This window comes from Phaethon aethereus (genome assembly GCF_964289735.1).
Source record: "Phaethon aethereus genome assembly, chromosome: Z".
Taxonomy (NCBI): Eukaryota; Metazoa; Chordata; class Aves; order Phaethontiformes; family Phaethontidae; genus Phaethon; species Phaethon aethereus.
This window is the reverse complement of record NC_138577.1, coordinates 13,828,034-13,840,547: the sequence shown is the minus strand read 5'-3', so window position 1 is coordinate 13,840,547 and position 12,514 is coordinate 13,828,034. Positions and strand designations below refer to the sequence as shown.

Genomic DNA, 12,514 nt, shown 5'->3' with positions numbered 1-12,514 from the left:
TAAGAACACATCAGCAATTGCTCAGAACATGCACTCCTGATGGCAATCTGAAGTTTCATCTTGTGCCTTCCTATGGCCAGGTGAGAATGGCTGTAGCTTCCCATGTTCAACTGGGACAAGTGAAGAATTTCCTTCTGTACGTGCCCGAAGACCTGCATTTAGATCCGCTTGGGTGAAAGAGCCTGCAAAAGAAAGTCCAGGCAAAGACTGTACTCCCAGGCCCAACACATCCTGAACCTAGTCTATAATACAGAGATGCTATGCTACAGTCTGTCCTAGTCGTTTATTATCCATATTAGAAATATTTTCCTTACACATAACCAACAGGTTCTGCACTGAAAGTGAAGATTCTATTTTTTATATGCAGACTATGGAAGAGAAGTGTCTTGCTAGTAACTGCTTTTGGATCTGTTTTCTAAACAAAACAATCTGGTTCTTTTCATATTTTCCTTGTGTTTTCTAAATATCTGGTGACTTTGTCGTTCTCCTATGGACTTCCTCGCTTTCAGTGATGTTCATTATGGCCCCATCTGACACCTTGCAAATAAAATGGAATAATTACTATCATTTTATATATGACCCTCTTTGTGAATGCAGGAATGAGATTTGTCTTGGTTTGTAAACATCCCACTTTGATTTATTCAATTTGTGGTCCATTGCAAACTCTGGATCCCTTAATACGGTGTTTCTAGACCAGCAGATGTTCTCGGTTTTGCTTAGGGTGTATATGTATGTATATATATGTATAAAAAGTCCTCCTTTTGCATTGTTTTGCACATGTTTTTGAATTTCAGATTACTGTTTTCTTACAATTTTTCAACTTGGCGAGATGTTTTTCCATTCATATTGTGTCCCCCAACATTCCTGCCAACTCTCCCAACTTGGTGTCATCTGCGTTACAAGTGCATGCTGTCTTTCATCATTCAGTTAGTTAACAAAAAATACCGAAAAGAGCTTGGCTCTGGACAGAGCCCTGCAGGAACCATATTTGAAATGTCTTCTCATTCTGACACTGAATCACCGAGGACCACTTTATTACAGTTTTTCACTTAGCTGCCCACCAATCTTGTCATTATTTCACCTAGACCATATTTCCATCATATGCTAAAAAAAATGCTCTATGAAATCATGTCAAAATGCATCACATCGGCTCGTGCTCTATTTTCATTGTTAGGTGCCCCTGTCAGAGAAGGATCATAGAATCACAGAATGGCTTGGGTTGGAAGGGGCCTTTAAAGTCCAACCCCCCTGAAATAAGCAGGGACATTTTCAACTAGATCAGGTTGCTCAGAGACCTGATATTAGATTGACTTGAATAATTTGTTCTAGAAGGTCCATGTGGGCTGTTTTATTGCTTTATCATCTTTATTAGTATTTACTGTTTTGGTCTTGATTGTTTAATAATTTGCTTTTGTATCTTCTTGTGAAGTAAAGTTACGAGAAGTGTTCCATTAGTTCACAGATCTGCCTTTTTCTTTTCCGAAACTTAAATTGAAAGGTGTGCTTCTCTAATCCTCTGGGACTTTCCCCATCTATTTTAAAAAATAATTTTCAACAGTTCAAAGATTATTCAACAATACTTGAATGAATACTGAGGTAAGGTCAATACATTTGGTTTCAGAGAACTGATGAAATCAATTCAAGGATACTTAATGCATTTAACTTACTTTACTATTCTTTAGTGTTTTATTAATCTTTTGCTATTCTCGTTCAAGCTATTGTTTCTTGTTAAAATTAACTTTATGTGAAGCCTGGCACATTTAACTCTTTTTTTTTCAACTTCGAAGAAAAAAAGGGGGTGAAAATGAGCATTTCTGGAATCTGTGTCCTTGGAGATACTCTGAAAACCATCTGGACATGGTCATGGGCAGCTGGCTTTAGGTGGCCTTGTTTGAGCAGGGGCATTTGCGGGAGAAGGATGGACTTCACAACTCTATGAGAGTTATATTCCGAAGCTGTTTATTGTCTTGTCTGACTCCAATATATATCATAATTTTCGCTTAGTCACTGCGCACACACTCATGATTGGTTACAGCTTGTTACACACACTATTGCAATTGGCTGTGCACAAAATACCACGCGCTGTCCATGCGCCTCTCACATAGTCAGGATTCGCTGCTTGCAGGTGTTCCTGTTTTCCTCGCTTCTTCTTAGTTGTTTATCACAGCTCCTTCTCCTCAAGGCCGAGCCGTGCAGATATCCAGCTGTTTACCAGCTTCTCAGTGCCACAACTCCTTCTCCTTAAGGTCGAGCTGTGCAGATCAACGACACAGCTCCTTCTCCTTAAGGTCGAGCCATGCAGGGTGATCCCAACATCTCCCCCTTTTTGTTTATCTAAAAACAAAACCTGATGGATCATTTGTAACCTAAGGACTGTGAGGAAGATGGACTATCTGTACATTCTTGTATCATCCTGTGCCACGAACTCAGCCCAGCAGTCGGTAGGTGCCAGCTTTACGTGGGCGTCCCCACTGAGGCAACGATGACCTTGCCATACACCAATCCCCCTGCTCTTCGGGAAATCCCGGTATTTATACATTTGCCAAGGAACGAGTTTCAACACACGTGGCCAGCGAGTGTCGGAACATGCCTCGGTTGTCACCTTTCAACATAGGGAACCTATGGCGCATGTGCCCACTGGCCAGACGTGCTGCACGCACCACAGCCACCCCGTCTATTGGTTCGTAGGTTTTGTTCACATGGCATCTTACCATAATCCAGCAGTCACATATCAACTATGCTTAAATTAACAGCAGAATGTTACAAGGCAAACAATTCTAGCTGTACTACTCCTAGCGATAGAAGCTACTTCTAGTGATGGAAAAAGTGCTTGTATAAAGCTATGAAAACCAATATTATATCTTACCAAAGGATTTGTAGTTATAGAGCGGTTTGCCCTAAAAGCTTTCCATGTTCCTCTCATGATACTGCTAATATTTACCCATACATTTTCTTTTGGCTGAGGTGGCATCCAGATTGCGATGACACCTGATAGTGTCAAGATGTGTCCGACGATGACGATGGTGACTGTTTCACCCATGGTTTTACCCATTTTGTGGGTACTCAACGAGTTCCAGAATCTGTAATGACACAAGCATAACCTCGTCCCCAGGTTAGCAGTTGAAAAGGTCCTTCCCACATATTCTTTTCCAAATTTTTAACTTTTACTTGCACATTTTGTGTTAACTCAAACAGACTTCCTGTCATTCCTTTTACATGTTTCTCCTTCTGCTAGACGGAAATAATTTAACACATATAAGGCTTTATTCAAATGTTCTTGGGGTGGTATGGTAGCCTCTCCCCCTTTTTGTTTTTGCAATAAACACTTCAGGGAATGATTCATTCGTTCAACAATAGCTTGTCCAGTTGGGGAATGCGGTATTCCAGTAACATGCGTCACTCCCCATTGAGCAAAAAAACTTTGGGTTGACTGGGCTACATAACAAGGACCATTATCGGTTTTAATTTGTAGGGGTATACCATGTGCTGCGAATGCAGCTCGCAAATGCTTTTGTACATATCTACTAGTTTCTCCTGTTTGTGCACTGGCCCAAACTATTGCAGAATAGAAATCAATTGAAACATGAACATATTTAAATCTTCCAAAGTCAGCAACATGTGTCACATCCATCTGCCATAGTTGTAGCGAATGCAATCGTCGGGGACTAACTGTAATTGCGATTCCTGGGCCTATTTGTTGACAATCAGCACAAGTCTGTATAATAGCTCTAGCGTCACCTGCACTTAGATTAAATTGTCTTGCTAAAACTTTGGCAGACTGATGGAAAAAGGCATGAGAGGCTTGTGCTTGACCTAAACGGTCCGGGACAGGTCCAGCCCATACTGTGGCAGTCAGCCGATCAGCTCTTGCATTTCCTTCCACCAGTTCCCCTGGAAGGTTGGTATGGCTGCGTATATGCATAATGTAATAAGGCTGTCGTCTTTTCTGCAATAAAAACCAAAGCGTTCTAAATTGTAATAGCTGTTCCTGCTGTACCTGTCTGAGGATTGAACCTTCCAATCTTTGGAGTACTCCAACTACATATAAAGAATCAGTAATTATATTCACAGGTTCTTCAGACCATAATTTAAAGGCTTCAACTACTGCCTGTAGTTCTACCTTTTGAACTGATCCTGGCACGACAAGTACCCGTTCTTTCCATTCTCCATGCTCTCGCCATATTATTGCTGCCTTGCCTGTTTTCCCACCACCATCCATAAATACTGTAGCACCTTGAACTGGATATTGACTACACTTTGATTTTTCTTCTACTTCATGTTTGGGTTGGTTTTTTGGGTTTTTTGGGGGTTTTTTTTGTTTTTTTTAAAGGTAAACATTTTGTGTGATGGATAATGAATCTAAATGTCACCCTCAAATTCTGCTAATGCAGTTTGGAAGGGAACCGAGTGCTGCAAAGCCCAAGTCAAATATTCTTGTTGTAATGGTATTAAAATCGTTTTCAGGTCCTTTGCCGATATATCAATAATTCTGTTGCGCCCTTTCATAATCAAATTTGCAAAACACTCTACTTTCATGGTGATGGTTTTTCTGTGCTACTGAGGTAAAAAGACCCACTCTATAAAATTCTCAATGGGTCCGCTTTTGATTCTAGCTTTGTTATCTACTGTATTATAAGCGCATAGGGATGTCGCTCATGATTGATTACTGCCAAAGTGATCCCTATTGAGGGGTCTATCCTAGAACTAAATGCTTGAGTTACCTTTTCAGAAATGTTTGCTACTGCTTCCCAGGCTTCCTTGGTCAATTGCCGAGGAGAGTTTAACCTGCTATCCCCTCGCAACAGCTGAACCAAGGGCTCCATATCTTGGTTTGTGATCCCACAAATAGGTCGAATCCAGTTAACGTCTCCTACCAATTTTTGTACATCATTTAATGTTTTAATCTGAATTCTTAATTCAACCTTCTGGGGGGTTACCGACATTTCAGTGATCATCCACCCCAAGTACCTCCAAGGCGCTTCAGTTTGTATCTTTTCCGGCGCCACTTGCAGCCCACTTTGCCTCAAAAGCTCAATGAGCTCCCCGATCATTTCTTCCGGATTTAATTGAACACCAGCCAACAATATGTCATCCATATAATGATAGATGAGATATTGAGGCCACCTTTTTCTGATTGGCTGTAAAGCCCAATTGACATAAATTTGATACATCGTGGGTGAATTTTTCATGCCTTGTGGCAATACTGTCCAATGATATCTTTGCATGGGTTGCGCCTTGTTTGTACTTGGGACTGAGAATGCAAAATGTTTGGCATCATCTTCATGCAGAGGGATTGTAAAAAAGCAATCTTTGAGATCTATAATCAAAAGCTTCCAATACTTCAGTATCATACAGGGAGATGGTAGCCCTGGTTGCAAGGCTCCCATGTCCACTATACCTTATTGACTTCTCACAAGTCATGTAATAGTCTCCATTTTCCACTTTTCTTTGGAATCACAAAAACAGGTGTGTTCCAAGGACTAGTGGTTGGCACAATATGGCCTTTTTCGTCAATGACTCCAGGGAGAACAAAAAGTCCCTACTTTGTTGCTGAAGATCGTCCTAATAACAAAGCACTCAATCCGTATCCTAATGGTCCATTTGCGTTAGTCGGGACATCATAAACCGACATGTCCCATAAGGTAACTTCTACTGTTGTTTCCACGTCCATTCCGGCGCTCCCTCTGGTTTGGGCGCTGAGGCTTGCCAAGCAGCCTGGTGGTGCTTCCCCATTTGTGTCGTCGTGTGGGGTGCCTTTGCGCTCGGTCGCCCGTTTCCCAATTTCATACCATCCCGATGATACTTTGAACAACATTCTGAGGCTTGATGACCAAATTTTTGACATCGACCACATGGTGCTCCTGCTGGGCCTATTCCTTGCTGAAAGGGTCCTTGTTGGAAGGATTTATGACCTGTCTCAATCTGCCTAGGTCCTTTCCTTGTGGCCTTGCACTGAGCTCTAAAATGGCCTGTTTTTCCACAATTAAAACATTTTTTCTCCCCTTTTCCATTTATAAATGGCTTAATTGCTGCTGCAAAGGCACTTGCGAGTGTTTCTGCCTGATGTGTGGCAGAGCCTACTCTGTTGCAGGCTTCTACCATTTGTACTAACGTTGCTTCTTTTGGCAAAGTTAACAAAATTCTTTTACAATCTACATTGGCATTTTCTACCGCTAAATTCAACAACACTGCTAGTTTTGCCTCTTCATTGGTATACACTTTGTTCAAAGTGTCTCTCAGACGATCAACAAAAAACATATATGGTTCATCTCTCCCTTGTCTAATTTGAGTGTAAGATGGTTGCCTCTTTCCCTCCTTCAGGGACTGTTCGCAACGCATTCAATGCTAGTCGCCCAACTAATTGCAAGGCTTCTAAGGGCAGCTGAGCTTGCAATCTAACATCCACAAACAGTCCCTGGCCTGTCATTTGTTCCATAGTAATGTTCTGGAGTGGATCGCCGTCTTGACGCTCCAGGTTTCTCAGGGCTTCTTGCATACAGAGTTTATACCATCTGTCTGCCCACAATAACCTTTGGGTTGGTGTCAACAACATATCTATCATCTGCCGACAATCCCATGGTGTAAGAATCATTCCCGTGAATATGTTATCTAATAGAGCTTGTGTGAAAGGTGATTGCAAGCCATAATTTTGTACTGCCTTCCGCACTTTCTTAATCAAGTCCCAGTGAAATGGGTCCCAGCGATTGGGCCCGTGAGGCTGTACACTAACAGGAAATGCCATCGGTAACTCTGTTTCCTCGTCTTTCATCGCTCCTAAAAAAACGTCTTTCCACCGCTCCCTAGGGTCGCCTTTCATTCTAGGCTCTTGCCTCCCTATAGTCTCTACAACAGGCTCTTCTCCTTTATCACTGCTATCAGACAACGGGGGCCGTAAAGGTGGCAGGGGCTCGGCTGAGGGCTTCAAAACTACGGCTTTCGATCGGTTAAGCCTGGGTGGTTTCGGGGGTGGTGAAGCCCGCCCCATCAATCTTTCACATGGGGACACAGAGGAACATTGAGTACATTGTTCTGGGCAGCTTTGTCCCGTCTTGCCCTCACATATATCATCGTAGATCTGTTTCTCTGACTTATCTAATGCGGCCAGTTCACCCGCTGCATCTGGCACCTCAGGCGGTGCATTCGGAGTCGCTGAAGGTCCTGGACCCTCTGACTCGGTTAAGAAGGGATTGGTTGAAAGCAGTTTAACAGCCTCCTCCACATCAGCTGCAGCTTTTCTCTCTGCCTTTAAGGCTTTTAATGTGGTTAATATCAACTTCCACGCCGTCACTAACTCTGCGGCGGTTTTCTCAATACGCTCCCATAACATTTTTCCTATCTCCTCCCACGTCTCTGCCCTAAACGCCACAGACGGATCGGGGGGGTACCCTTTCTTTCGGCTCCAAATTAGAAGCCTTCTAAGTGTATATTCATCATATTTCAGTCCTCTCTTAGAGAGCATGTGCAGCAGGAGTCTGACTATCGCCCCTTCTTCACGCGATGTGTTCTGCCCCATGCCGCCCCGGTTGCTGACCTCACCTCGCTGGGTGCTTCTCCGTTGCAACGTATTCCTTTTTCTTTTTCCTTGCGTCAGTCCCGCTGACTGCAATTCTTCCAACCGGGCTTCTCCTGCGGCGTCCTCTGCGCTCGACCGGTGTTCAACGATGAGATCCCAGAGATCGTATCACGTCGGGGTCACCAGTTGCGGGAGAAGGATGGACTTCACAACTCTATGAGAGTTATATTCCGAAGCTGTTTATTGTCTTGTCTGACTCCAATATATATCATAATTTTCGCTTAGTCACTGCGCACACACTCATGATTGGTTACAGCTTGTTACACACACTATTGCAATTGGCTGTGCACAAAATACCACGCGCTGTCCATGCGCCTCTCACACAGTCAGGATTCGCTGCTTGCAGGTGTTCCTGTTTTCCTCGCTTCTTCTTAGTTGTTTATCACAGCTCCTTCTCCTCAAGGCCGAGCCGTGCAGATATCCAGCTGTTTACCAGCTTCTCAGTGCCACAGCTCCTTCTCCTTAAGGTCGAGCTGTGCAGATCAACAACACAGCTCCTTCTCCTTAAGGTCGAGCCATGCAGGGTGATCCCAACAGGCATTGGACAAGATGGCATCCAGAGGTCCTTTCCAACCTCAACCATTCTGTGATTCTGTAAATGGCATCCAGAGGTCCTTTCCAACCTCAACCATTCTGTGATTCTGTAAATAAGTCAGCTGTTATCTTTCTCATAAAACATAATTTTTGTATTTCCTCCCCACACCTTGATTCTAACATTCACAGAACCTTTTCTTATTGTTCATTACTTTTAATTCATTTTTAGTCTACAATTTTCTGACTTCATTTTTGCTCTGTTCATGCTAGTCCAAATCCCAAATGCATACTCTTCACAAAAATAAGTCATTATCATTGTCGCTCCAAGATCTGGCATCATCTATTTACCTGTCCTTAGTAAAACTTTGTGCCTGTTTTTTGATGACACCTCTTCAAGCCATTGATATTTCAAGACGGATGCATCTACCTAGTTGAATCTTCTGCTATGCTCTCTATCTTTCTATTTAGTGCCTGCCAATATTCTACCAAAATTCTTTGCTCCTTAGGATATAGCTGTACTAGTAAATAAATAGTGCCCAAGAATAGTGGTAGTCACTGAGAGGCATTGGTGTGATAAGTCCCATAACACTGTTGACACCTCCCAAGGGAGAGCACTAACCTAGAGTAGGGCAAAACAGTGTCCTGTGACACCAATGCCTCTGTCTGTAACTTTTAATTTCTTTCCTAGGTCATTCTGGGCTGTCACTTTTCCCTTTCTAAGAGCTTTCTGGGTACAAAAGATACCCTATTACCATCAGACCTCCTCATTCTGCACCTCTGTTACTGGTCATGAAAAGTCAGCTGCACTTCATCCCTTTGTAATAGACATCTACTTTGACAAGAGGAAGTCTTGGTTCCTGAATGACAGAAGGGAAAATCAGTAAGTCTTCCTGAACAATTGGTCTACTTTATGCAACATGAAACAATGGTTGAGAAAGCTAAAGCTTTCTCCCAGTACTATTTGCAGCATCATGCCTTTCTCTCTTGGTTCCATAGCTGCGCACAACAATTTTTGAAAGAATCCTGCTATGTTTCACCTCCCTCAGACAAGAACATAAAGCTTTGTAAGTATGATCTGCCCAGCGTGAGCCCTGGAGCTATCTTTGTTCTTCTCATTAATGCTCAGAATGGGGCTTTGGCCAAAGACTAAGCAGCCCTGCAATAAAGTCTTGGTGTTGTCAGGCTGATATAGCAGGGCTGGGGGGAGCCATGAAACAGTCAGCAACCAAGAAGATGACAGTCCATCCTTTTGAACAGACAAGTTGTCCTGGGTAGATATGTGACTATGCAAAACTGAACAATGGTACACAGTGCCCTTTATGAGGATCTTTCTGGCCTATTGGACAGATGTCTGGGGAATCTTGGAAGCTGGAGATGGCACGCTGCAGAGGCCTTGCAGATTCACACTCTTCATAATGTGCAATTTTTCCAGAATGGTTTGTTGTGATCTTTAACCATTTTTCCATTTCTCTGATTGAATCTCGTAACATCCCCGTCTTTCATGTTTTTTTCTCCCTGCCTTAGCTTCACCTTAGTTTTCCTTATCTTTCCAAGGACACTTACTCAGCTTTCTGTATTTAACACTCACGCTTCTGTGGAGGAAGTTCAAACCACACAATAGCAGTTGCTGTCATCATCATTTTGCTGACTTAATCCAAGAGTATTTATGCTGTTTCTCGTGCCAGCTACAGACTGCTTGGCATGTGTTGGGTTTGACTCTATGTGTATAGTTCACTATCCCTCCCCTTTTAAGGGAGAAAAAGGTAAATGGGTGTCTCCAGCCACTTTTCACACCTTCTTGCCTCAGAATACAATGATAGTGACTTTTTTTGTGAAGAGTGTGCACTTGAGATTGGGACTGGCATGATCAATATTCTCTTACCTCAGACATTAAAACCCTACCAAATGTTGGAAACACTTAGCCACTCTCTGAATTCATCATTTCAAAAATCCTTTTCCTGCATAGTTTTCCTAAGCATCTTACACAATTTATTTCAGATTTTCAGCATCATGCACTCAATTTGCTGAATATGTCATCAGCAGTATTAAGGATAGAGAGGGAACAGTGCTGAAGATTGGATGCAATGACATTTTGCATTAGATCCCCAAAGATAACAGAAGGAAACAGTGCAACAGCTGGTGCAGATTTAGAATATCTCAGTAACCAAGGGTTTGCCAAAGAGCAGCAGCACATAGTATAAATTAGAAGTGGTATTTTCTTAACAAAGCAACAAAAACCCCTCTTTCAGGGCTTGAGCCCTCTTTCAAGACTGAAGTGAATTTTAAATCTTTTTTTGAGTATGTCAGATAACCTAGGTCATCTAAAAGGCTGTAGGTATTTATATTTCGGTTCCTGTATTGCTTCCAGAATGATTTACTAATGCTGAGTTTGTCCCTGTGCTTTTCTCTCATCCTTGTGCAGTGCTCTACCACCTGCGGAATGGGGGCTTTCTGGAGACATGTGGAGTGCAGCAGCAGGAACACATCTCACTGTCAGCACATGAAAAAGCCTGAGCCTGCAAGAAAATGTTATCTCCGCCCCTGTGCTAGCTGGAAAACAGGAAATTGGAGCAAGGTAACATCATTCAGACCTGTGTGTGAACAGTAAGCTTGCTAACTTCAAAGAGTAGGGAGTTCTAAATACTTCATTTTAAAAATAATTATTTACTCAGGGAATGCATACATGATTCCCAGTTGACCATTCAGCACTAATTTACTAATTTCCTGACTAAGTTATTTATGGAAACGCATCTGCTGTGAATTCTAGTCTTCTTGTGTGTGGGTTGTGCTCATTAACTCTTGCATCTAGAGCTGAAGCAGGGCTTAACGTCTATGTTCTGTGGAGATACCACAGCAAAGCTGTACATATTTGCATGTGGCATCTGTTTGATCTCTGCCTCCAGAGGCATATCCTAATTTTAAGAAGCAAGTGGGAATTTGGGAGAAGGAGTTGGCATATTCCTATTCACCCTCGCCACCCTGTATTATCTCTTATGTGACATGGTCTGTTCCCCATTCATGTAACCGCCAGGTTTTACATCAGAATAAGTAAAGAAAAATGTACTGGGGAGAATGCCAGCTATGCCTATGGTTTTCTTTGGTCCTAGTTATGTACATAGGCCTGGTCAAGAGACAGGAAAGTGCCCAAAGTGGTAAGTGGAACCCAAGGAACTGCATTTGAGTTGTTTTGGCATTGTAAGATGTGTGATGAACACCTGGAAAGACTTAGGTGACTTGTTATATTTTGTCTTCACGCTGTCTAAAATTGGGGCTTGTAACAGTGGGTTACTTTTCAAGACTCAAAAAACTCCAAAATTCTATTTGAAATAATGTTGATTTAGTAAAGAAAAAGATAGATCTCTCAAACTTTCTCAATACGTGTAATTTTTGCAGACAGTGTTGTTGCCATTGGACTAGAGGGCAGATTCATACAAAGAAAAGGTTGTAGTGACAAACCTGTGTTATATTATTGAGCTCTTTCACATAGAATTGATTTGTACATGAAATATGTGCCTGTGTAGAAAGTCCGGGAAAGGCCAAGGCATTACATAACCACATTTAAGCCTTCAAAATTAATATTAAATGATACATAGACATTCTGCAGTCCCAGCTGCAGTAAGGCATATTTCACCTTCATTTTTCTTCATAAATGTTATTGCCCTTGCAACAAGTGGATGATAGTTATGTCACAGTAAGTAGCTAGAAATCAGGTTTAATGATAAAATATTACAGGAAACAAATGTTTTAAAGTGTCAGTCCAATTGTGATGCTAGCATGAGACAAAAGGCTTTTCCTAGCAGATTTCTGTTGTGTTAGCCACCCTTATTTTCCTGCAGTTGAAGTATATGAACCTAATTACAATTTCATATATAAAAATGGCCACTTTTTGTTTGCTTTTGCTAGTGGCAATTGTTCCTCTCATTACTCATTTCAAACATTTTTAAGACACCTTATCACAGCAAGATGGCTATATTCCCCTGCTAGTGTAGCAGAACTTTCACTGTTCCTTTACTCTCATCTAATTCTTCCTCTCCCCTAGAAGAAAGGTGCTTCAGACTAGATCTTACAGTCTGAGTTTAGTACCAAATACAATTTGCACATATTTTGGGGATGTGTGTACTCAGTTTCTTGCACACTCCTGTCCATTGTTTCTATTCAGAAGGACAGAAACTTCTGTGAACAAGAGTATGGACTTTCCTTCCATCCATCGTTCAGCTCCCAGGGGAAGTACTGTATTCAGGTTTCTTTTTCAACTGAAGAATGCTTATCTATGTGAAGGAGAACAACATCAGTTGTTATATTGCATCATGGCGGTAAAGATGGAAGCTGATCTGAGGTTATTCAGTAGGCAGAATTGGCTTTAATTCTGGATGAACACAAAATAATTAAATGTGTATTTGTCCTTAT

The 12,514-nt window shown here is 42.0% G+C and overlaps 1 protein-coding gene across 1 annotated transcript in view; it reads left to right on the top strand.

The window, feature by feature from the left end:
* Positions 1–12,514, top strand: part of ADAMTS12 (ADAM metallopeptidase with thrombospondin type 1 motif 12) — a 191,484-nt gene that overhangs the window by 170,238 nt on the left and 8,732 nt on the right. Inside the window, exon 20 of the mRNA XM_082013366.1 lies at positions 10,530–10,682. Coding sequence (XP_081869492.1) covers positions 10,530–10,682 — 153 coding nt within the window. The remainder of the gene's footprint in view (positions 1–10,529; positions 10,683–12,514) is intronic.